General features: G+C 37.6%; 1 protein-coding gene across 11 annotated transcripts in view; it reads right to left on the bottom strand.

Moving 5' to 3' along the window:
* BEND5 (BEN domain containing 5) overlaps window positions 1–26013 on the bottom strand; it is a 918531-nt gene that overhangs the window by 433697 nt on the left and 458821 nt on the right. For 2 of the 11 annotated variants that reach the window (XM_081947739.1, XM_081947746.1), the window contains 2 exons: window positions 8762–8895; window positions 538–913 (listed from right to left, as the gene is read on the bottom strand). The exons of 2 other annotated variants lie outside the window; for them this stretch is intronic. In XM_081947739.1, the coding sequence (XP_081803865.1) occupies window positions 538–913; window positions 8762–8895 (510 nt within the window). Of the gene's footprint in view, window positions 1–537; window positions 914–3830; window positions 3942–7449; window positions 7475–8761; window positions 8896–18152; window positions 18300–18601; window positions 18994–26013 lie in introns of those variants that run through there. 7 more of the 11 variants (XM_081947749.1, XM_081947740.1, XM_081947744.1 and 4 more) reach the window with 6 other exon arrangements.

Genomic DNA, 26013 nt, shown 5'->3' with positions numbered 1-26013 from the left:
AAATAGGTATGTATTTGGGCATACCAGGGGTTGTAACACACACACATACATACACATGCATACAAACATACATACACACACACACACACACACACACATACACAAATGACTTTATCTTCCTTGTTAGTCATTCATATTAGTAACATATTATATTCTACCATTAATTCTAAATATATTTATTTATTAATCAATTTTATTGGCCATCTGGATAGCTATATTGAAAATAAATAACTCTTCTATTGATTATGAAAAATGAAGATTCACAATTGTAACTATATTATAAGAAATGATTGAATTTGTAAAAAAACAATCAAACTATGCTTTTCAAAGTTAATCTCATAAAATACATGCCTCTTTATAATCCTTAGAGCAACTTTTAACGGCACATAATGAAAAAGGGGCATTTTTCTGACCCAAAATTTGTAAGTAGGAACTTGCTGCAGTCATTAAAACACCTAGCTTGATTTCTTTCTGAATATTTAAATAAACCTGAGTTAAAACAATTCTTGAACATGTCCCACGAATGCAAGTACTTACCACTGCCTAATCTGAGAAGCAGGACATCCTGTAACCGTCTGTTCAAATCTCTTAGCTCCTTCATTTCTGACACTAATGTCCCATACTCCTTTAACTTTTTTGCTTGTTGAACAAGCTGCCTCCTTGTTCTTTCAAGTTCCTGTTGAATGTGCCTCATTTCTTCTTGCTGTTGCTGATAGCTTCTCAGCAACTCTTCATAAAGAACTCGGGGAACTACAGCATCGTCCATATTGTTCATTCGGTCTGAAGTTTCCATAAATGTTGCCTCAGGACTGGAATTACTACTGAGACTCATTCCATTTTGTTTTTCAAGGCGCGCAACAACTGCTTCAATGCTTTTGTGCGTACCTTCATTCTGTTTCTTTCCATCTTGTCTCTGTATGTTACAACAAAACACATTATTAATATACTGTGTCATACAGCAATCTATAGAGTTCAACAGTTAATGAAATTAGGAGCACACTACAATTCTCAAGGGAAGAATATTTACTGAACATTGGACCAACACAGTTTAATAACCAGAAAAGGTTACATAATAACCATCTAAGTCTTTTTTTAAAAAGTATATAATGCAGAGCAACACTGATACATTTACCACTACCAAGTATTCTTTTTTAAAATTTGTATTATCCAAAGCGAACTTTTTTTGGGAGGGAGGGGATTTTGAGAAGATAGGAATAATTCAAGAGAGACTTAGAAGTATTCATTACTGTAATCACAAGTTATATCTGAGAAGGCCAAAGTGCTTATGCAAACTATAGTTCAACACAATAAGTGACCTACTCTCTCAGTCTCTCTAAGGAGTCGGTGCAGTTAAGGTGAATTCCCAACCCAGTCAGACATGGTGCTGAACTGACAGCCAGAAAGTCAATTAAAATGTAAAGACATATATGGTTGTGCAGCACTTAGTATGGCACACAGGCAGCTTTGAGCATTTAAAACAAAAAGTCAGAGCCTGTTTACATGAACTCTGAGCACTCTTGACTTTTTTTTTAAAAAAAATTGTACCATTTGTATAGAGTGCATTCAACATTAACCTAGATATATTTTTTAATGATTCAATACTGTGTTGTACCATCCCATCATCTGGAAACTTTAGATTTAGATGACAAATACCACCAAAATTGTGTTATTTTCTTTTTACCCACAAAATATGGCTTGGGCCTTATTATGAGGGGAGGGTTTATTGTTTTGGGGTTGCCGGGCGGCTGCTCTTTTGCGAGTGGGCTCCCAAAGAGCCGGGCACAGCTTCATGGGTGAATGGCTGTGTTGGGCTGTTGCAGCAGCGCAACACAAAAGCCGTGAAGTGATCACGCTCACGAATAGCCACCCGGAACCCCACCCTTCCAGACGGGCACAGCACCATTCACTTACCTAGGGGTATTGCCAAGCTGCGTGAGCGCCTGTTCACCGCCACCCGGCTCCCACGGCTTGGCACCTTTGAAATGCCAGTGAATGACGCTCTGCATGGCTGGAGAGGGGGGTTGCGCGAGCGGCTGTTCTGCTTTCGCTCACGCTCCTCCCAGCCTCACGATGTCCTGGCCCAGCTCTCCCTGCAGAGCCAGGGCACCTCCGCTGCCACTGCCACCGCCATCCCAGCATGGCTTTTTTGGCGGCTTCCAAACCAAGTCTTCCAGCAGTGGCCACTCTGGGCATACGCTCTATGGTTGTATGCTCTGCCGGCAGTTGGCCCACAACCATAGAGCGTATGCCCGGAGCAGCCACTGAGAGAAGACTTGGTTTGGAAGCCACTGAAAAAACCATGCTGGGATGGTGGTGGCGGCGGTGGCAGCGGAGGTGCCCTGGCTCTGCAGGGAGAGCTGGGCCAGGGCATCGTGATGCTGGGAGGCGCGTGAGCGAGAGCGGAACAGCCACTCGGACAACCGCCCTCTCCAGCCGTGCAGAGCGTCATTCACTGGCATTTCGAAGGCGCCAAGCCATGGTAGCTGGGCGGCAGCGAACAGGCGCTCACGCGGCTTGGCGATACCCCTAGGTCAGTGAATGGTGTTGTGCCCGGCTGCAAAGGGGGTTTGCCGAGTGGCTGCTCATGAGCATGGTTGCTTCACGGCTGCTGTGTTGCGCTGCTGTGACAGCGCAACACAGCCATTCTCCCATGAGGCTGTGCCCAGCTCTTTGGGAGCCCGCTCGTAAGAGAGCAGCCGCCCGGCAATCTCCCTCTTCAGCTGGGCACAGTGCTGCTCACCAACCTAGCGGTATCCCGAAGGCGCCAAGCAACGCGATCACCTTTGCCTCCACCCCGGTTCCCGCGGTTTGGAACCTTCACAATATGGCTAGGTTTAGTGAGCGGCGCTCTGCCTGGCCAGAGGTGGGGGGTTGTCCCAGGGGCTTATTTGCGGGGGAGGGCTTATATTTTTGCCCACCCAAAAATGTGGCATGGCTTTATTATCAGGACATGTTGTATTTTCGTGGAAACATGGTAACATCCTGGAGAAGACACTGATAGAATGCATTTAAAAGCAATGTTTATACCTTGTTATTTGAAGATAATTTTTATATGGATTTGCCTAATTAAGCAGACATCAAAGTTCAAAATAATTAAGAATTTCACAATACAAGGAATTAGTGGAAGAAACATGGTATCTATTACTGTGCAATAATCAGCCAAACCTCTAAAAGATACTTCCAAATCAAATTTACCTATTCCCCTTTGCCTATCAATACTAGTAAAATACGAGGCTCCATATAAATATAGATTGCCCCAGCTAAACACTATACAAAATTGATAAGAAATTCAGTGTGTATATACTTACAAAACTTAAGTTTTTAAATAATGACTACATGCTTTATTTGAAAATAGGGTTATTTGCCTCAAGGCCATAATTATAGAGTAAACAGCATATATGAAACTACAGTATGCAAAGAATAGCAAAGATAACTCATGTTATATCATTACAGTGTTAAGTTTATTTTAGTTTTAAGGAAACTGAGATGTGGATAAATTAACAAAGCTTATCTCAATATAGTGGCATTCAATGTCTTATTGTATTGTATATCTTTATATTACAAATATATCTAGAGATATCATCAGTCTGGAGAACTGAATGTATTAACCTTATCAAACTGAGTTTGTTTTAGAACAGTAGGTGGAGGGAACATCTGACAGGGACGGCTGTAAGGAACCCATAATGCTTTAGTTTTGCTAAGCTTTCTTTTTTCTTTTTCCTAAGAATTGCTTAGGAGAAACTTAGTTAAAAAACGTAATTATGAGATGCATTGGGGAATTCATGCAATACTATACTAATAAAAACCTGAGTTCCAAGATGTTAATATACCTGCAATATTCATGCTGAATATGTTGAAGATGGGCAAGTTGAAGGAATTTGCAATATTCAATGCAAAACTTTGTCTGGAATAGTCAGTCTAGTTTTACAGTATATTTTGTTCTAAAAAGAAAAGATATCCATGATAAAACGATACTAAATAGAAAGTGAAAGAACTAATATATACAAAGGGAAAGAATTTGTCAACATATTCACTGTGAAATGTAAAAAAAATGCATAATTAACATTTTTGTCCATTCTTTCAAGCAAAACTGATTATTTCAGAAAATTTTAAAAGATTACATTCTACTGATGTCAAAGTATCTGCTCAAAAATGCAATTATTATCTGCTTTTTAAAAAGTATCAAAGAAGACACTCATTCTTTGAGCAATTAAAAAGCCTAACTCTGAAAACAATCACAATCTGACTGAAATAAAAGCAGTAAGTTGTTTTCCATTACGTAATGACATTCTCTGCCAACACTTTTTAATAGATCACAATGCAGACTTCTTTAAAAGCAATCCTTCTATTTGGGAATAATTTCTTATTGCCTTAATATAACCCTTCAGCACTTTGATAAATCACTAAAAGAAAATTCTTCCCTTTTTCCTGTTAGCCATAAATATTGTGTTGTTGATAATTTTCCAGAAACTGTTGTAATCAGTTTTAAAAGCCCAGCTTTTATCATTAAATTATAGGATGTTCTTTAATTTTAAAAGCATGAAGATCAAGCTAAGCTTTCAGTAAAATATAATAATTTTGGGTTTAACATTATTCAACATTATGCTAAAGTGTAAATTTTGATACAGAGCAGCTGATTCTTCTCCTATATTAAAATCCTTTAGATGTTTGTGAACCTACATAAAGTAACAAGTCACAATTTTAAAACTTAAGCTTTCCAATGGTAATAAAAATATTTTTACACACTTTGTAGGAGAAAAATGTACTTAGCTAGCATACTACAGGTAGTCCTCAACTTACAGCTATTTCTTTAGTGACCAAAGTTACAATGGCACTGAAAAAATGAGTTATGACTGTTTTTCACATTTATGACGATTGCAGGATCTCCATGGACATATGATCAAAATTTAGACTCTTGGCCACTGGCTGATATTCATGACAGTTGCAGTGTCCTGGGATCATGTGACCACCTCTTGTGATCTTTTGACAAGCAAAATCAATGGAAAAGCCAGATTCACTTAAATCTGTTATTAATTTTACCACTGTAGTCATTTACTTAAACCTGTGGCAAGAAGAAGAATAAAATGAAGCAAAACAGTAGTCTTGCTTAAAAACAGAAATTTTGGACTCAATTGTGGTTGTAAGTCAAGGACTACCTGTATAAATAATCTGAATTTTGTTGTTACATTAATGGATATTGTTCCATATGTGGTATTCTGTTAAAGATTGTCAATAGAGAGTTTTTCTTTTATAAAATTACATTGATAGAATATTGTATTTAGGATATTTATCTGCCATTAGACAATTTTCCATCACTTCAGACGATACAAAACTGTCTAAAGGGTACAAAAGAAATCTAAGTTTTCTAGCTTCAGTGGAAAGCTGCTCACTTGGAGATGGAAATAGTCTTCTCCCTCCCCCCAAAAACTGAAAAGTTTTGTATACAGCTTGAATCAAGACAAAGAGATGGTGATGAAATGAAAAAATGTGTATAAAATAAGAACAGTAATGAAATAATAAATATGAAAAAAAATATTATAATTGTACAAGTGATGAATCAGTTATAAATAAGATATAACCAAGTTAATAATTTGGATAATATTTTTGTCATAACTGAAGAAAGGCTATTGGTTTTAAAAACATAGGTTATATTAACATGCACCAACTTCTTAGGCTTACCCAATGAATGAACTGCAGGACAGCTGAGGTTTCTAGTTCAGTTCTGCCTATGCTGACTTTTTACTTCAGTGCCTGATAATCTCAGCAATGAGAAATCCCTGCTCTTGACAAACCACTTAATAAAAGAGAAATTCTACTTTTTAGACAAATCCAGTAGAAAAATTTGGATTATCATTTCGTTTTTACCCCATCATATAAAAATGTAGATGACTATTAAAAAAAAAAGAAAATCTCTCCTTTAGATAGCTGATCAGAAATAAGTCCAAAAATATATTCACAAAGGTTGTTCTCATCTAGTGTTATTCTCATTAGTTTGTGTTTGAAATGTCATTAAAACATGTCTTTATCCCCATACCATGAAAAAATGAAATGGCATGGCTGCTATTAGATATTCTGATTAGCAAAATGAAAATCCTTCTTTTGAATATTATTACTAGCTTTTAAAAGAAAATTTGAATGTGAAGCTCCATATTCAGCAAAAAGTAAATGAATTACCACTGAAGCTTTCACTAGATTGAACTGCAAATGCCAGTATATTGTAGCTATAGAAAACATGAGCTACTGGCTGGTTGGCCTGGGACCCCGAGGAGGGAGGTGCTCACCACTGGGGGTGCTCACTATATCACAACATACAATGTTGGCAGGTTCTGAACAGCAGTGCTCAAGATTCGTTGGATGATGACCAATGACATAAACTAGACATAACGAGTAGCTTGAGTTCTCTGGTGTTTGATATAGACTTCCACATATTAACCTTTTATTTTTCCTTACACTTATCTAATGCTCATACCCCTTCCTTTAGATTTTTTTAGACTCTTGCTCTTTATATATACTTTGTTATTTTTACATCTTCTGCTTTTCATATTTTTTTTAGGCTCTCGATGATCTCTGCTTTTTAACTGACAGAACCAGACACCTCCACTCCACTTAATTCTAGTCTATGACCATTTTAAAGATTTGATTTCGAAAGTGCGAAATAAAAATCGGATGAAAATGTAGAATGTTTCAAAGTTGGATTAAAACAAATCTAGTGATTGATGAAAACAATGTTAAAAACTACTAAATAACTTACATAAAATAACGTTTGTGTTATACATATTTATATTTATATTTAATGGTCTAATTTGTCAATGTAATGTTTAACCAGAAATTAAAAATGACTGGATATAGTGATGGTAACCAAGTAGCTTTTTCAAGAATATTGCAGGTGTTTTTTTTCTTAAAAATAGAAACATTTAAATAATTAAATATAACCCAAATATCACCATCTAGTGCTGTTTTGTATTCCTAACATTACATATGCTGTTTCTCTTTAATGTTGGCATTAAGCTATAACTCAATGAAAATTAAAGCAGCCATTATTTTCCATTTAAGTACTATAGATGTACAGGTATTTATTTCCCATCTAATTTCAACGGAACTGAATGGGCATACATATTCCAGGAGCACCAAATACTAGTACTGCTTAGACAGCTAATGCTTCTTTCCTCAGAAACCCCACTTACCTCGATAGAAACATGGCTGAATATTGCACAGTGCCCAATAGCAGGCTAAACTGAGAGAGCTTTGATATGTAATATGTAACTGAACCAAAACTCTGCTCTCCACAATTTTATCACATAAGCAAAACCTGGGGGGGAAATCATATGTTATACATACTTTATACTGGTTATCATACTTCTTATTTGTATGATGTTTCATATGGGTTTCCTTGTGGTATTCATTGAGCATTCTCATACTCACATTAGACAAAAAGTGTGAATGCTATACCTGTATATTTTTAAACAAGATGGGTGGAAAAAGTTATCTATTGAGTTGGTTTTCTCAAACTATGAGTTGGGATTCCCTAGAGGGAATCACAAACAGCTTCGAGGAGCTCAAACAGCAACACTGTCAAACTCATTCTGGGCTTTGTCTGCACCAGGCAGCTGAAATATTGAAAAATATGAGAACTACTATAATATACACATTAACATTTCATTATTGAAACTAAGTACATTTAAGTAATGTATTTCCTGCCCTAAACTTAATCAAATCTTTATTTTTAGTCATATAGGGTTCACATGGATTTATTTATCATTTTAGGGAGTCACAGCACTGCAGTGTCTGAAAACCCTTGCTATAGACACAAAACTTTAAATGTATTCTAATAAGAAAACAGAAAGATACTTTGCAGGGATGTTTTCTTCAAACTCAGTGAATTTTGCTACTAAATCTACTTTAAAGAAAGTTCCCAGATGGTAAGATTCATATCACTCTGTACAAACTACTATTTAATCGACTATATGTTTTTCATACACACAAGGACACACACACACACCATTTAAGATTCACTTCTTTAACTGTGGGAGGTAGGTTGTTATCCCAACCAGTTGTATATAACTTAACTTGACACTCAAACTCCATACAAACATTGGGTCCCAAAGGAGTGCCTGAATATTTGACATATTTTATGTTCATGGAGAACTAGAGCATTCTCTGATATAACAGAGTTACTGCTTTATTCATTTTGTTACACTTTCAAATTCAAAGTTCAAATAAGAATAAAGACATATGGTTCTTAAAATTGTTGTATAGAATCATAAGTGTAAAAAAAATGCTGTTCTAGTTATATTTCAGCTTGTCCACCATAAAAATATTTACTCCTGAAAATGAAATAGCATCACTACAAGAAATCTTGTTGCACGAGCTACTATAAAAAGAAGTCATCATTTTTTTAAAATAATCACACCAAATAACTCAATTTTGCTAACCCAATATTTGTTCATATCAAACAAAATGAAAGTAATGTCATAAGAATATAAAGGAGAAAGGTATAGACTGAAACATTTGGGACTCTTGGTTGTACAGTATTCGCAACATTCCAATTCTAATCCAATATCTCAATGTATTTTTGTAAGTCAAGTCCCATTGTATTTAATGGGACTTAATTTTCATTAAAGGTGCATAAAAATGCAATCTGCATTTCTGTATGCTAAAGAACGAAAGAATCCCTGACATTCTGAAATGGATTTGTGGTAGAATAAAGCACATCCAAAATTAGAAAAAAAGAAAGAACAAACCAACAAACAGGCTTCAATACCTTACAGTGTCTAAGTTCCATATCTTCATCCCCATAATCTGTAATTTCCCCTGTTTCTTCTAGGTGATTGAGAGAGAGCTTGGGGATTTTAATTTTCTTCTGCATCACACTGTTTTCAAGGTCTGTTTTATCTTCTGCAAATTTACATAAAAATATTTTTTCACATTTTTCAAACTGATTATTCAAATACTGTATGACTGAAGCCAGACCATTTAAAAAGTTCCCATGCTTGACTATCTTCCATATGCAGTGATAATCAACTGCTCCAGAAACTTTTTTTTTTCAAAAATAGATGCGCTGCAGCCCTTACACAGAAATTTGAAGAATATTGTAAAAATATTAGGGCTTCCAAAGATTATTAAGAACAAAGCTAAAATCCAAACTTAAGCATGATATTTTGCAGATGATATTGGACCAGTTATGCATTTTCCCTCAATGCAACCTAATTCAGAGTTTTAAGATCCCAAAATGGAGAAGAATATTCCTCATTCTAAAAATATATGTATGTTGATGGCTCCCCATTTTCTTATTCTTGCTCTTTTAAACAACAGTAGAGCAGGTTGCTCAAAGTCAAGATGTTTATTTTATTTTTTTCTGTAAATATGGGGAAAACCTTTATATAAGCAGCGAAAAGAGAAATGCCTCCATCCTTATATATTCTCTGCTGCTTAATGCAGCAACAGTACTGTAGTAGCAAAACTGCAGAAAATGTGGAGAAAGAATGTATAGTTTTTTTCCTGCCAGAAATTTTGTCAACAAGAGAAAACTAGAATCCAGCTCAGATTCAGACTAGGTATTTTCCAGGCTTTTTAGAAGTCCAATTTAAAATTAAAGCCCTTTTGTTATGTATATTTCAGTGATTAGAATTTCTTCAGTGTCTTGCAATACGTTGCTTTTGTATAATGTATCTATTTATATTTTTGTTAGTTCTGAAATCACACTGAATTTTAACAAGTTCTCCCAAGTAATCAATTAATTAAAAGGACTTTCAGAATTCCACAAGAATTAAATAACAATCACTGTTAATTCTGCTACACAGAGCTACTAAAATTAAATACAGTTACTCTTTCTGCCAAAAAGACAAGTCAAAATTAAATCCCAATATTTAGGTTTAGGAACATTTTTATAAAAGTAAAATTACTAAAGCCAATCACAGATTAACTGAGAGGTACAATAGGAACAATTGTTCGGGCACTAAAAGTAAATAACTTTCTGACTAAATAAAAATTTATTGGGACAGTAATATAAATATCACTTGCTCTCCTATTTCAGCACAAGTTTTTTTCCCCTTCATGTAATATATTAACTAAGGAAAAAGCCAAGGAAAATGTATCTGCTTTTTGAGACAAAATGTATCCTTTTGACTTACTTAAGTACATTTTGTTCTTTCAGTTCAAAACATCTCAATTCATCTATATTCTAGACTAGAGGGCAAGAAATTATACTCATCATGGTATCAGCTGATCTTTAGGAATTTTTTAATTGTGGCCAATTCTAAAGTATTGCTGAGGGACTCTGCTACACCCTATAAACCAAGTGCAATTTATAACGATACATTGATAATTAATTGCTTTAGAATACTTCAAAAATATTAAATACCATTAGAACAAATGCATTGATACATCTAGTTCCACAAATGGAGTGACTGAATTCTTGAACATTGCTGTGCTTTATTACATTAACAGCTTCCAGTTCAATTTATATTACAACATTGCAACTGGTTTCAAAATTTGGCCCAAATTAGATATGAAAATTATGTCAGAGTTGCCATCCTTTGCCACATGGAATTTTCAACAATCCAAAATAAAGGAAAATATTTAACATGACATTTCTTCTTCTAAGGAAAAATGAACTACCTAAAAAGCAGTCAGAAGTTGAAAAAAAAAGTTGTGCAGGAAATGTGAGGGTGCAGAATTAGATTGACAAACCATGGACATTTTCATCCTACTGTGGGGTGGCTCAAAGAACCTCAGGTGTAAATCTCTCTTTGAACTGGTTTATTGACAATTATATTCATCAAATATATTCTGGTTTTCTTAAAGGTATTCTGCATTAAGCAGAATCAGCTATACTGTATTTATTACAATCACTTACAATGAAACTCAGTAGTGCATTTTGGATGGCTCTGGTTTATTTTTGTTCCAATGTTTTTTTATTCTGGCCTGAAAATGTAATATTACACGAGAGGTACAGTTCTATCTTTGACCAAAAAGGAGGGGAAATGATTTAATTACTTCACATAGCTTTTCTAATATTTAAATTGATTTACCTGTTATTTTGTACAGTTTCTATGAAATATGGCTTATGTTCCATTAACACTAAGTTGAGCCTTATTGGTAAATATTATTACACATTCTATGTCCTATATTGCAAGTTTTAAAAGCCCCTCTACAAAGATCAATATTTTTTTTGAAAAAGGTACTTATTTCAGAAGTGGTTTATTAAGAGAGATATACATATAGCACTTTAAATGGAAATGTCTCAGTTGACATTTGCTACTGATATAATGGCAATCAGATGTAATTAAAATGACTATTCCAACTAGACTTGTAAGAATATTAATTACATATCTTGTTGATTTTACTTTGACCTTGTAAGAAAATTCTGCTTAATACCACTTCAAATGCAAATATTAGAATAACAAAAAGACTTTGCAATTTCTGTCTCAGTGCTGATTTTTTTTAAATTAGAAAACAAGGATTTTTCATATATTGGAATTAACTCCTTGAAGCAAGAATGAAGAACCTGTGGCTTTCTAGAGATGGATTATAATTCCCAGTACTTCTTATTATTGAACATCCTAGCCTGAGCTGTTGGGAGTTATATAGTAGTTCATCAGCATCTAGAGATTCCTCTCCTTATTTTGAAAGGAAGAATTCACCCTGGAATTTTTAAAGTACTGTATATAACGTTTCTACATGTAATTATGGGGTTCTTTTCCGTGCTGTTTGTTTCTGTTCTGAGTGTCACTATTTCATTTTATTGAATGATTCAATGCATTGATTCATTGTCCATAATTAAGTAGATTGAATCCAATTTGATAAAAGGAAGCAAAACTACATTTTATACATGTTCAATATATACATATGTTTTTGTAGATTTTCACGGGTGTAAGTTTGCTGGTATTGTTGTATTCGGGTCTTTTCCCATGTAAGATTGAGATTGTCTTGGCAATGTTTCGGTGAGGTCCCACTCGTCATCTTCAGGCCTCTCCCATCAGTGAAGAGATCCAGCAAAGAATCATCCCCAGAGAGAAATCTTCCAGATGCCCCAAGCTCTATGGCCTCTCCAAGATACACAAAGAAGGAACACCACTCAGACCCATAGTCAGCTCCATAGGCTCACCTCTACAGAATCTTGCCAAATTCCTCGCCAAACAACTTCAACCCTACACAGAATCCATCACCTCACATATACAAAACTCACTCCACTTCATAGAAACAATAAAGAAACAAAACCTACAACCCAGCGACCTACTCGTGAGCTTCGATGTCATATCCCTCTTCACCCAAGTGCTTATAAAAGAAGCCTTCACAGCTATCCAGAACAAATACAACCCCCCCCTAAGCACATCCTGGACCTGACCAACCACTGCCTAACCAACACATACTTCATCCATAATGGACAAAGATACAAACAGATAGAAGGAGCACCTATGAGATCACCCCTCTCACCCGTCATCACAAACTTATACATGGAACATTTTGAAACTAAAGCCTTAGATAAATCTGAACACAAATCCAAACTCTGGCTTAGATATGTAGATGACACTTTCGTAATCTGGCCACATGGGAAAGAAAAACTGGACAACTTCCTCACACATCTCAACAGCCTACACCCCAAAATACTATTCACTATGGAAATAGAAGCAAACAACCAACTTCCTTTTCTGGATGTCCTAATCTACAAAAACCCCAATGGCTCCCTAGAACACACCATCTACCAGAAAAAAACATACACCAACCGCTACTTAAACGCACAATCCCATCACCACCCTGTACAGATCAACTCTTTAGTCAAGACCCTTATCTCCAGAACCAAATGCCTAGCTGACAAAGACCACCTGAAAACTGAATTACACACTCTCACAAACGTATTAATCTCCAACGGATTCCAAAGAAAAACAATTACCAACCTACTCCAAAAGGAGACACCCCCCAAGAGCCGAGACACAGAACAGGACAACGGCATCACCCTCCTCCCTTACATCAAAGGCACCACGAGTAAAATCAGCAAAATTCTCCATAAGCACAATATCAAGACAGCCTTCAGCACTGACCAAAAAATAGCCAACATCTTAAGAAACCTCAAAGACAAGATCCAGCTAGAAAACCAAGGAGTCTACGAAATACCATGCAAAATCTGCCCTGCCACATACATTGGACAAACTAATAGAAGAATAAATGCACTCATCGCAGAACACAAGAACGCAGTCAGAAAAAAAGAAAAAACTTCCTCCCTTTTCCAGCACCTTAAAGCAACAGGACATGAAATTGATTTTGAAGGAACCATATTAATCTCCAAAACTGAACACTTCAACAAGAGAATAATTATGGAAGCCATCGAAATAGAAAAACACCCCCCCAACATGAATAAACATGATGATACCTCCCGCCTACCAGACATCTGGAAACCAATCCTAGTCAACAAACGAGCCTCACCACCACCCAGGTCGTTATAACACAAAAGAACAATGGACACACAGCCAGCACCTCAGCCATACAGGATGATAAGAAACAGCCGACCAATCTACAAACATCAATTCCATCTACCAATCAGGATGCAACTACACAGCCAATCAACCCACTTACAAGCACAAAGCCGAAAACACCAGCCTGAAGATGGCAAGTGGGACCTCGCCGAAACGTTGCCAAGACATCTCAAACTTATATGCGAAAAGACCCGAATACAACAAGACAAGCAGATAGGTAGGTAGGTAGGTAGGTAGGTAGATGATAGATAGATAGATAGATAGATAGATAGATAGATAGATAGATAGATAGATAGATAGATAGATAGATAGATAGATAGATAGATAGATAGATAGATAGATGAGGGAGGGAGCGAGCATCACAAAAAAGATGAAAGCTATGCGTATTTTTAAAATGCATTTCTGACTATCTATTCTCCTCCCACAGCTTTGTGCATGCCTCCAAATCTACTTCAGAGGGTTTCTCAACCTATTAAAGCATATTTGCAGAACATACAAAACAGTAATGGTAGGAGGGGAAAAATTACTCCACCAACAGCTTCTGTTTCCCTGGGAAACATATTCATGTGGTGGCAACCTACTTGATTCTGTGGAAACATAAAGTCAGAAAACTGGGTTTGAGAAATACAACAAAAGGCTGAATGGTAAATTAACTTAATACTTTAAATTAGTATTTTTAAAGCTATGCAAATTAGAGTTTTATTAATATATTCTAACAGCTTTACAATGATGAAAGTAACACACTTTTAAATAAAGTGTGTTTCAATTATATGTATTAACTGACTGATCTCCTTCAAACTCTACATGTTTGGGGGGAGGAGGGGAAGGATGCAGTAACAAAAAAAATTACAACTGACTGAGCTCTAAAGAATTTGAAACTCACTATTTATTTCATTGTTGAAAAAGACTCAATTTTTAAAGTTTCCTACTTACTTGTTACGTCTTGCCTATTTTCCAAAAATATTTACATAGGAACACCCTTATTTAATCCTCACAACAACAATCTCTTCAGTAGAGCGTTCTCAGAAAGATGATCCAAACCTATCAGTTTCCAAAACTGAGAGCAGATATAACGTTAATCTCTCTAGTACAACACCTTAACCATTACACTGTTTCATTCTTCAAATGAAGAATGTTAGTATTTTAACATTTTAGTAGCATAAGAAGAATTATGATCTATCAATAGCAGTCACAATTTTTGTGTGACTACTAAAGTTACTGAAATTTGTAAAAATCTACTCATAAATATACTGTATTAAAGAATCACTGCAATGTGAAAGTCATTTAGAGAGAAGCTTGTCTTTCTGAGAAAAATATTTGGAACATATCAGCAGCTGCATCTTTTAAAAGCTTGGTGAAGCCACTTCAAAATCCCGTTTTTAAGTTTTAGTATAAACAAAGAAAAGTGGAAATGGCCTTGAACTAGCAATATGGGTGTTAAGAAATATGGTGTTTTGATGCTCTAAGCCAGGGATGTCAAACTCAAGTAGCCATGGCGGTGCCATGTGACATATCGGGACATTTTCCCCCCTTCACTAAACTGGTTATAGGTGCGGCCAGCATGTAACGCATCCGGCCTGTGATCTGGGAGTTTGACAGCCCTGGCTTAGAGCAATAAGTTTGGAGAGGTGGTTTATTAAGTTAACTTAGCATGGTTTTTATGGCCCTAATCAACACCTGTATAAAATAATATAAAATTGTTGGGTGTTTAATCATAATAATTATCAAGGGTCCCTGCATTTTAGCTCCAGTGACTATGGCTAACTTTGAATTCACTTAGTATAATTTTCAAGAGTTGATATTGCATATATTCTTGATTAATATCAATCCATTCCATTAATCCAAGAACTGGAAGACCTGATTAAGTGCAAAAATATAAAATATATTTAAAATAAGTTGAACTGTTTGATTTTTATCATATTTCTAATTATATTTTAAAGTAATGAAACTAGCTTTTACAAAGTCTTTAAAAATATTTAAGTCATACTAAAGCTTTGAACAGCTCTCAAGTTAGAAGGCTTTAGTACAATAAAGCATGCTGCATATGTGTGTAGTTTATAACTGGATGCTTGAAGCTATTTAACACATTTTTTAGCAACAAAGTTGACAGCAAGCTGAAGCTAACTAATTCTACAACAAATATAACAACATATCACCAACTTTTTCCTCATTCCCACATTTTTAAAAGTATGCTAAAGATTAAATATCATCCTCATTTATCTATCACAGAATTATGATCATATATATTCCCCCAACTCATCTTCAAATCATTATTCCTTGCCATTGGTTAGATAGGAGTCCTTACAAACTAGGTCTTAGTTCACCTAATTTAAGCATTACTGTTTTAATGGATTTCAGATTCAAGCCAAATGCTATTTGCAAAAGCAAATAAAGCAACCCCTTTTTATCCAACATCAGAAATTTGTAAGAATTCACCTGACATAAGAGCCCTTTGGAAAGCATTACACAGAGTAATTGCCACATACATTTTCCACTCAATATCCTTCTAACTTCACAAGTAAGAGATCAAGAGTAGCATTGGCAATAAACAGTGTATGAATAGGTTTATCCTGGACAATCTCTGATATAACCTATATGTGCATAAAATGAGCCAAGTCTTGATCAAGGGTACTTGGTTTATCAAACAATATGACCAAATTACAGGTAATCCTCAACTTGCAGCCACATTTGAACCCCAAATTTAGCAAGACATTTGTTAAGTAACTTTTGCTCCATTTTATGACCTTTCTTGTCATCATTGTTAGGTGAATCACTGCAGTTAAGTTAGTTACAGGTTTGTTAAGTGAATGTGGCTTCCTCATTGGTTTTGTCAACAGGTCACAAAAAGTGATCACGACTCTAGGACACTGCAACCGTGATATGAACCAATTGACAAGTATCCAAATTTTGCTGCAACGGACATATGTGTGAAAAATGGTCTTAAGTCACTTTTTTCAGTGCTGTTGTAACTTCAAACTGTCACTAAACAGATGGATGTAAGTCAAGGACTGGCTGTATTTCTGGGAACAATTAGGCTCAAGACAAGTGAGGATCTGGTACATTTTGACAGATCTACACAGTTTGCAGAAATGGGGTGATATTATGATCCCACCAATAAAAGTTGCTTGAAATATGCTTAGAGACAGAGTTCATAACTTGTGGGGATGGAGTAATACACTGCAATATGAATTGGGATTTAATATGGATACAGACTCGGACAGTATAGTTTATTCTAATTTCAGTGGTATATTATATTTCTACCTGTCAGAACTATAAGTTTGAATTCCACATCCTCTGTAGAAACAGGGGAACAAATATATGGATCTACCTAATTCAGCATCGTTGGCACCAACTGGAGGCATCTCTTCAAGTTCCCAAGTAGGAATTTTTCCAGCCCTTTTTCCAGTTCTTAATGATTGAATCTCAAACATTCTACATGCAAAACATAGTCACCACTGGGAAATGTCTTAGTTAATATATGTATCTGAGAAGGACAGGTTGTGATTATATGTATAAATGCATATTCTGTTTCTGAGAAGCTTATTTTGTTAACAACCATGTCTATTTGTGGGGATGAGCCTTCCTTATGAAGGCTATATAGGGCTATATTATTTATAAGGTATTCTAGAATTTTATGAGAAAAATATCTTTTATTTCATTAAGTAAATGTTATTTTGCAATGATAGCCAATGCATATACTGTAACTTTGTTAAAGTTATCAAAACTAACACTGCAATAATGATCTTTATTTCAAAACAAAGATAAATATTTGCCATTGAATCTTACTTACTAGCATCTTTTTTCAATGTCTATCTTTTTCAGTGGAAATCTAAATGCAGAAAAGGATTCTTTACAATTAATTTATAAAGAATCCTTTTCTGCATTTAGATTTCAAGTATTTTTATACAGTGTGCGGCATTCACATTAAAAATGGTTATTATGTGTTAACTACAGCGCTCAACATCAATATTTTTATTTTTGCTTTTCTTTCAAGTTAGTTAATAATCACTGAGTGTAATCTAAAAATCCATTTGGGACAAGCAAACAAATGGGAAGGAGGATTCTTTTATAGTTGAATTTAGAATTCATTTCCAAAATGAGGAACAGTGGTGATGAGCAATAATTTAAATTATTTTCCAAACGAACTACATTCATAGATATAGCATAAGTTATAATAGCAATGTAAAACCACAATGTTAAAATGGAGTACATCTTTACATAACATTTACATAAGGCCATACTGCAGAGACTGACTTTCATGACCTGCTTAATGGTTAAGTGGAAACATTTCGTTCCTTATAGTGGGAGTAAAAGCTACATCTTTGGACTGTTCCAAGCAGGGCTTTTCTTGTGCTCAGTGTCCCTCTTTTTTGTGACAGCCAGGTCCCACCCTAACTTATTCTGTCAGAGACCACCTGACTCTTCCTATAAATGTTCACTCACACCCCGCACCCGAATTAAGTCAAGTTCTTCCTAGGAATGCCACAGAGTGAAATGTTCTCCATTTCTTATCCAGATAGTCCTTTTAAAAGAAATAATAAATCTTCCACCTTTACAGTCTTGGAAGGAAGCCCACGCCAGCGTTTAACGCCACTCCCGGGCAGACTAGTTTATAGCCATTTCTAGTTGCAAGCCATTTCTAGGTGCATGTACCCATCACCTCCCCTTTCCTAGTCCAACCTTCGCAAGCGCTGGAAACGATGGAAATGCCCAACAGGATTTCTCTCTGGTGCTCTCTTACGACGGAACAAGCCTATTCCTCCTCAGGGAAGGGGATGTGGGGGGACCGAGGCAGCCCCGTCCCACCTTCATCTAGGCCTCTGCCACACCAGGCCATCCCTATCCACACCCCGCCTGCCGGTGTCTCCTGGGGATACCCGAAACCCCTCCCTCCCTCGGAGAAGCGGAGCCAGCAGCAGCCACTTGGTGCAGGCCCCGCCGTGGCACATAAGGAGCAGGGCTCCAGCCGCAGGCCCCTTCCTTCCCTTCGCAGAGAGGGGGGGAAGCCTGCCCCCTACCCCGCCCCGCCCGGGTCCTCCAAAGAGCTGGGAGGTTTTAACTGGTCTGGCCTCCAGGTCGCCTCGCTCCCTCCGCCCGCCCGCCCGCTGCCAAATCCCTCGGTGCCTCACCTGCCAACGCCAGGATCTGGGCCTTGTGCAGCGGCGGCCGCTCTCCCCACTCGCCGGGGCTCTCGTCGCCGTCCTCGGGGTCGTGAGCCGGGCTGCGGTAGACGGTGTAAACCTTCTGGTTGTCGAAGTCGAGCCGGGATTTGGGGCTGAAGTCCTGCACGCACGACACGGGCAGCGCATAGCACACGTTGTCCTCCAGGAACCGGACGAAGGCGTACATCATGAAGAGGGGCCGCGACCCGAGGGGGGGGAGGGGAAGGGGGCCGAGGGGCGAGAGGCTAGCGGCGGGGGTGGAGGAGGAGGTGAGAGAAGGAAGGGGGGCGCCCGTTTCTCTGCTCCCGCAACCCCGGCTCTTCTGTTATTGTTCCTGGAAGCCCTGCTCGGCGCTCGCCTGAGCTAGTCTAGGCGGCAGAGCCTCCGCTTCTCCCCAAGGCAGCCGGGATTCGGGCGAGCAGTCGAGCGCCGAGCGAAGCGAGCCTCAGTCTAGCGTGCAGCTCGCAGAATTGGCGGCGCGGGCGAGAGAGAGAGAGAGAGTACTGCCTATGGCACAAGCGGCCGTGGCCCTCTCTCTCTTTCTCTGTTGGGCAGGAGGGAGGAGAATTTACGGCGACGGGCGATTGTGGGGAACGTAGCTTTGGAGCTCAATGTTGCTGCTGCTGCCGCCGCCGCCTTCTCCGCACCAGGCCCGCTCTCAGCAAATGAAGGGTGAGAGGAAGGCAGTTTGCAGGCCGGTGCAGCGACTGCTCTCCCATGCCTACAGTTACTTAAAGGGACCCTTCTCCCTCTCCTTTTTTAGCCATCTAGCGTAGATAAAGCTCGCCGAATCCAGTCCTCTCTGCCGCCCCGTCCTGTTAAGACGGAGAGGACTGGGTGGTGACTTTGGGGGGAAAGGGGTCTTGCAGAGTTTTCACGGCCATTTTCCAGGCGATGTTGCTGTGCAGTTGGCCCATAAGGTAGCTTCCTTTGGGCGATGCACTTGCCTTTAGCCCTGCAGGTTGGATGGCAAGAGTGCAAACAAAGTGGAGTGGGAAGTGGAGATGGCTTCTTGTGAGCTCTGGGGCAGACAAAAAACAAGCCACCGGGTGGATTTGCCTCTGGAAAGGGCAGTAAGGAAGCCTGGGCCCAGCGCGAAAATCCCAAGAATGGGCTTCTCTTATCCTCTACCACAGCAGAGAACATTTGAGTCCAAGAGGCCCATCCAAAAATAAAAGGAAACTGGGCTCTTGCAAAGTTTGGTTGCCTCGTGAAATCAAATAGATGCTGTTTTTGCAAAATAACAGCCATCTCCTTCCACTCAGACAAGTTTTTTTTCCTGTCACCATAGCAGTCGTCTATTTTTTTTTGTCTGCCAATATAGCAAAGCTTGTTGGATTGAGAGAAAAAATGAAACTGTGGGCCTGATTATTGATACCCTGGCAAAGACCCTTATCCATCTTTCTCTCTGGGTGATCCCAATCTATAGCATACATTTTATCTTCTTAAGCCCACAAATCATTTCTCAGAGAAGTCACATTTTGCTCAATCAAGGACATTGGCAGTTCATGACAATTTCACTGAAAAAACAGTAGTGCTTCATTTGCACTGCATACTTACTCATGCTTAACTGAATCATCCTTTATTCAATACAATTGTATTAGTTCACATGACACACAAGCTGAGTAATACATGCTGACTAGTTTGTAGTTTATGTACCTCACAAGCAGAGCTAAAAACTGCTTCAAGACAGCTTTACTAGACCAAACCACTACACTTGACAAAACAAGAAGGTAACACATCCACATCATGCCAAAAGTATTTCTAGTAAACATCCTAGAGCCAAATTCACCACTTCCAAGGCCCAGTATATTCTGTGAACCCATAAACTCAGTTTTCAACAGGAGAAGGTTAATACTCCCCCCCAGATACATGTGTTACTCATTAGTCAAAGACTAGTATGAATCCAGGAACCCCAATCCAACAGTTAGTCATATGCAGGAAGGAAATAAATAAATAGCATTAAAGGCATGGAACCAGGTAATTGAATCTGCCTCATTTTAACATGCTTTGCTTGAATCAAAAAGATGGGAGGGCTTCAAACAGCCTGGTCATACCCAATCTTTTTATGCTATTGACTTACCTTGTGGATGCCTCTACTAACAGTAAAAGTCATGATTAGTGGTTGTTTCTGTAGGTTCTCCAGGATTTCATGCTGATCATATATTGAAAGGAACAATTAACTCTCACCTAAGTAGTTCATATGATAGGGGAATTACCTTAATCGCAAAGAAGACTAAATCTGGAACTAAATCTGATTTCCCACATTAACTTGACTAGACTGTTTGATTCAATTTTCTTGTTGACCTGGTGTGCTTACCATCCTACCTCCAAGATTCAGTTAAGTATTCAACATGGGGAAAATCAGATATAATTGTGCAGTTTTCAGTCTATAGGTTCATCAGTAATCCTTACTCCTGCAATTGGGATCACATTACAGTAATGTAGTTTGATTTTTATTTAGTATGTTGTATACATCGAGTTAATTGTAGTTCATGAAATAGAGTAACATGAAATTAATACTTATTGCATCTGTAAGTCTTGGTGGGAGGGGATGGGGTGCTGGCTTTGTTTCAGTAAGTGGAATGATTGGTTGTGTGGTTGTATCATGATTGGTAGATTGGTGCTGATTGGTGCAGGCTGTGTGTGCATTGTTGTTTTGTATTTTAACGGCTTGGGTGGTGGGTGGTGTTCGTTTGTTGGCTAGGGCTGGTTTCCAGATGTTACCAACATCTGGAAACATCTTGGTAACATCTGGAAACCAGCCCTAGCCAACAAACGAACACCACCCACCACCCAAGCCGTTAAAATACAAAACAACAATGCACACACAGCCTGCACCAATCAGCACCAATCTACCAATCATGATACAACCACACAACCAATCATTCCACTTACTGAAACAAAGCCAGCACCCCATCCCCTCCCACCAAGACTTACAGAAAGACGGCAGCTCCGATCACATTTTAAGCCCACAGCTTGAAGATGGCAGGTGAGATCCTGCCGAAACGTTGCAAAGACAATCTCAACCTTACACGGGAAAAGACCCGAATACAACAAAACCAGCATACCTACACCCGTGAAAATCTACGAAAACATATATAAATATAAATACACACACACACACACACACATATACACGCTTTAGTGGTAATTACAAAGGCTATAAGTATAATTTTCAGTAAAAAGTTCTGCTGTGAGAAAAAAGCAAGCTTTTTCACTCACATTGAAGAATAATAACACATCTCAGATAATTTTTAGTAACATCTGAAAAGAATGTTTCCTACAAAACATGTCCCATCCTATTCCATATAGATAGTACTTTTTGTAAGTTTAATGAAAAAACACAATTTAAAAAACTGGTTTGATAAAACAGAAACAACATTTGTTCAATTATGACAATAGATACTTTGTAAAATGCCTTATGTATGAAAGATATATATCAATGATCTGAACAGTTTAGATAAATTAACAACAAATGGACATACAATTGTGTGAAGATTATTAGTTGACAAACAAATAAAATCTTTCAATCTGTAAATTAGTTTAATTTTCATACTTTCAGCTTCCCCTGGAAAAACAGGGTCTTAAATGTAAGAGCATCTGCATGTAAACCAAAGGCTCTCTCACTGAGCTACAGCTTTCCTTTAATCTTGGAAACACCAAGAAGCAATCTATAGGGGTACTAATGGAGAATATTAATATACTTTGCCAGAGTTTGGAGCTCACAATCAGTTTTCCTAATAATATTGTCCATGAAATATACTAGAGCTTTTTTTTTTGACTGAGAAGTCAGTCTGACCCAAAGACCTACCGACCTCCAACAATGGCAGCAATACTGACTTCACTGCCCAAGGAGGACAGTGATGCAGCACTAAAGCCAGAATGGCACACTTGCAGGGGAAATATGGCTATATGAATAATTCCATACACAAATCATTCCATATGTGAAACAGCTTGGGGTGATCCATGACCTTGCAGAAGATTGTGCATTTTGTTCAGTCCAGACCTGAAACGTTTAATAAATCTAAGATAATCTGTTTTCCAAATAAGAGGTGTTTGGAGACAGAGAGGATGGTTGTGGTTTTGTCCAGACTAATTTCTTGCAAATTTCCAGGCCAAAAAGTGTGCCTTCTGAATTGAAAGCACATTTTCCATTTTGTTCCGTGAATGAGAAGCTACCTCTGACTGCCTCCTGACTGGCTAAGAGAGATGAGGCTAGCTTTCTCCCCTATTGCCTTATGCAAGCAAGTAAAGGCATTTTTATTCAAGCACCTAAAAACAGATTGTCAGTAAATTTTAACTGATGTAATGGGGATTTTTTAAATTGATGATCAATTGTAAACTCTGCAGTTTTATTTTTATTCTTGCTAACTACCTGAAGGACTATGACAATTCACCACAGCCAACTTGCCACAGCTACCTCGCCACGGGACAACTCACTGCGGAACAAGAATTACACTAATGTCAAATAAATTGTGGAATAAAATTATTAAAGAATGGGTGCAAAATGTGGGACAAAATGAAATGTGAATGACAAAAATTGAAATATTTTTTTTATTTATTTTAAATAATTAAATTGAATTGTTAAATTGTCCTGTGGCGAGCTGTCTCACAGTAAGTTGGCCTCGGTGAGTTATCTATGCTGAGTTGGCTGTGGCAAGTTGTCCCATTCCAACTATCTGATGCACCAGGTCAGAGAGAAAGCCAAAATAAATAAATAAAAGCCCACCTTCCTACATTTAATAACATTTTAACTTTATTTGCAGCTTGGTTCTGTTCTCTAGGCAATAGACAAGAGTTGGACATCACTGCAGCAAAGTTCTTTACTATTACAAGCCTTGATAATGTTTTGCTATATCGCTTTATCACCAAGACCTGCATTACACCTGAAATTCACCAAGAAATTACCAACAAAAGAAAAATGTGCGGTCTTTCAAATGGATCCCTCTCAAGTGTTCACAAACTGCACTACAACTACCATCTATTTCAACTTCCCCTTAAACCTACATATGGCAGTGGAATAAACACTGGAATACTATACAGAACTACTTTATACTGCTCTACCCATCTCCCAAAGTGGGCTTAACAATAGCTTCTGTTATTAGGCTCATCCTAGGAAAACTAGTTTCTCAATTATTGCAACATGCCTGTAATAACAGTGACTTTACCCTGCATAAAACTTTTAACGTTAGAATGATTTTTAAAGTAAAATTGAGTAAAAAGTATCATAAGCTCTTGCCTTTCTTCCCTTTTGAGGGTGAGGCAGGAGATACACTGCTGCCCACCGGTAAAACAAAAGTCTGAATTCATGGAATTGTTTTTTTTTTTAATGAGCAAGGAAAATTACTATTAGGGAAGTTTAAAAAAAATGATTTCCCAGGAATGTTCTGGAATATACAGTATATGTCACACATTGTCAGTTATACTTAATCAGTTAAATTTAATGGGACTTTTCTCCACTGCAGAGCTGAAATATTCTGGAGTTAGGAAATATTGGTATGAAATGTGGTATCTCTAATTCTATGTTACCTGTGTTTCAGTGGTGACGGAGCCTAACAAATATATAATTTGAATTCCCATTTGACTATATTAAAATAAGAGGGGAAAACACACTAATTGATGAGCTAAGCTTGGGGCCCCTTCTCATTCTTGGATTTAGAGACCAAGCCAAACACTGAATACTGCTCAGAAAAAGTACAAAAATATTGTTAGAGCTTTTTCATGCCATGGTTAAGGTACTAGTGGGAAAAGAATTAAAAAAAGTAAACAAGAAAAAAAAAAACCCAAGCCACTTTCTTACAAAATGTACTTAACTTCCTATCACCTAGATCTCCTTTCTAGAAGGGATAATGAAAACTAGGAATTGGCACTGTGACACCCCCCCCCCCCATTCCCATCTTTGAATTTATTTCCCAAATTTGCAGTACAGAATAAGTGCCTAATTAGTCAGATGGAAAGTAGAGATTTTCTTAGCATCTGATAACTTGTGATTACAAATCCAGGCGTATCACATGGTTTTATTGGATACTTAAACAATTTCAACATCTAAAGTACTTACTTGCATCAGGGACATTTATATCCGATAGGAACCTAAAGCATTTAATTTTTTTCCATTAGTCATAAGTGATGATGTGAAAGATTCAAAAGACGTTCTGCACCTCTGAGTTAAAATTAGGGTTAGAATTTGGCTGTCATGAAGAAATTTCGGTCTGCAAATCCAAATTGACTTCCTAGGCATCCAACTCTTTCAAACACTATATATTTCTACCATCTATAATGAGCCCAACACTGGCGCAGGAAGCCAGAGAACTGGTTTCTGGGATAGACCTCTGCAGTTTGGAAACAGCACTAAGCCTACATTCAACATAACCCAATAAATAGGCTGAATGGTGGCTTGTGGAGCTATGTGGTAAATTAAGAGAACTAAGTATTTGAATTTTAGGGCAAATTGGTTCTTCCACTTTATTGTGCAATTCCCATAGTTGTCACACAGATTTCAGCAGGAACTAGGGAATTGTGAAGCACATCACTACCACATGCTGTAGCAACTCTTTCCACCTGGAGAGGGAAAACATTTGGCAAAGTAAAGTATATAGTGGAGAGGACTGTATCCTGAACTAGTTAGAAGCACTGGGTGGGTGCCATTCCACTGTCTGCCCCACTCATAATTGACAGAAAAGTTTTCAAAGCAGGTCTTATAAATCTTGAAACTGCTACAGGTTGCTTCAAGAAGAAAGCACTAAAACTGGAACAACTAAGGACAATCTAGGACTGCCTCACTCATGGGTTGTGGATCAAATGAAGTCATCATGAGAACAAAATAGCTTAGGAAAGTTGGCAGAGCAGATTTGTATGGTGATGAAGTGCAGTTAGAGAAAGGCCTTTGTCTTTACTGTTCCTTAACAGTTAACAGAACAAATCTGAAGTAAAATTGGCTCATTATTTTTAGAAATCAATGGCTGGTCTGAGCTTGTTACTATAACAAGCCATAGTACAACAAACATAAGAGCAATATTTATTTCTCTGCTGACAAATATATCTGTGGCTCTAGATATTGTGATCTTTTAAAACTGGTCTTTTCAATACTGTGGCTAGACGGTGATCTGATCTCACTGATCTTTTTCATTCAAGAAAAGTTCAGAGGCATTTAAAGCTGATAATCCATTTCATTTCTAACACTTTATACAAGCATCTACATAGCTATATTCTAGTGTTTTCAACATGAAATAAATGTCATTATCACAGCAGGCCAAATAACACTTCAAAATAGTTTTGATTAATATGAGAATTCCAGTAGAGAGCTTGAAGGGAGGCAGTCTGGAATATGAATAGGTTACAGTAATATTGTGAAAATCTCCTTAGAATTCAGAAATAAT

This window comes from Natrix helvetica, assembly GCF_964273705.1.
Source record: "Natrix helvetica genome assembly, chromosome: 3".
Taxonomy (NCBI): Eukaryota; Metazoa; Chordata; class Lepidosauria; order Squamata; family Natricidae; genus Natrix; species Natrix helvetica.
This window is presented reverse-complemented; position numbering and strand designations above follow the sequence as displayed.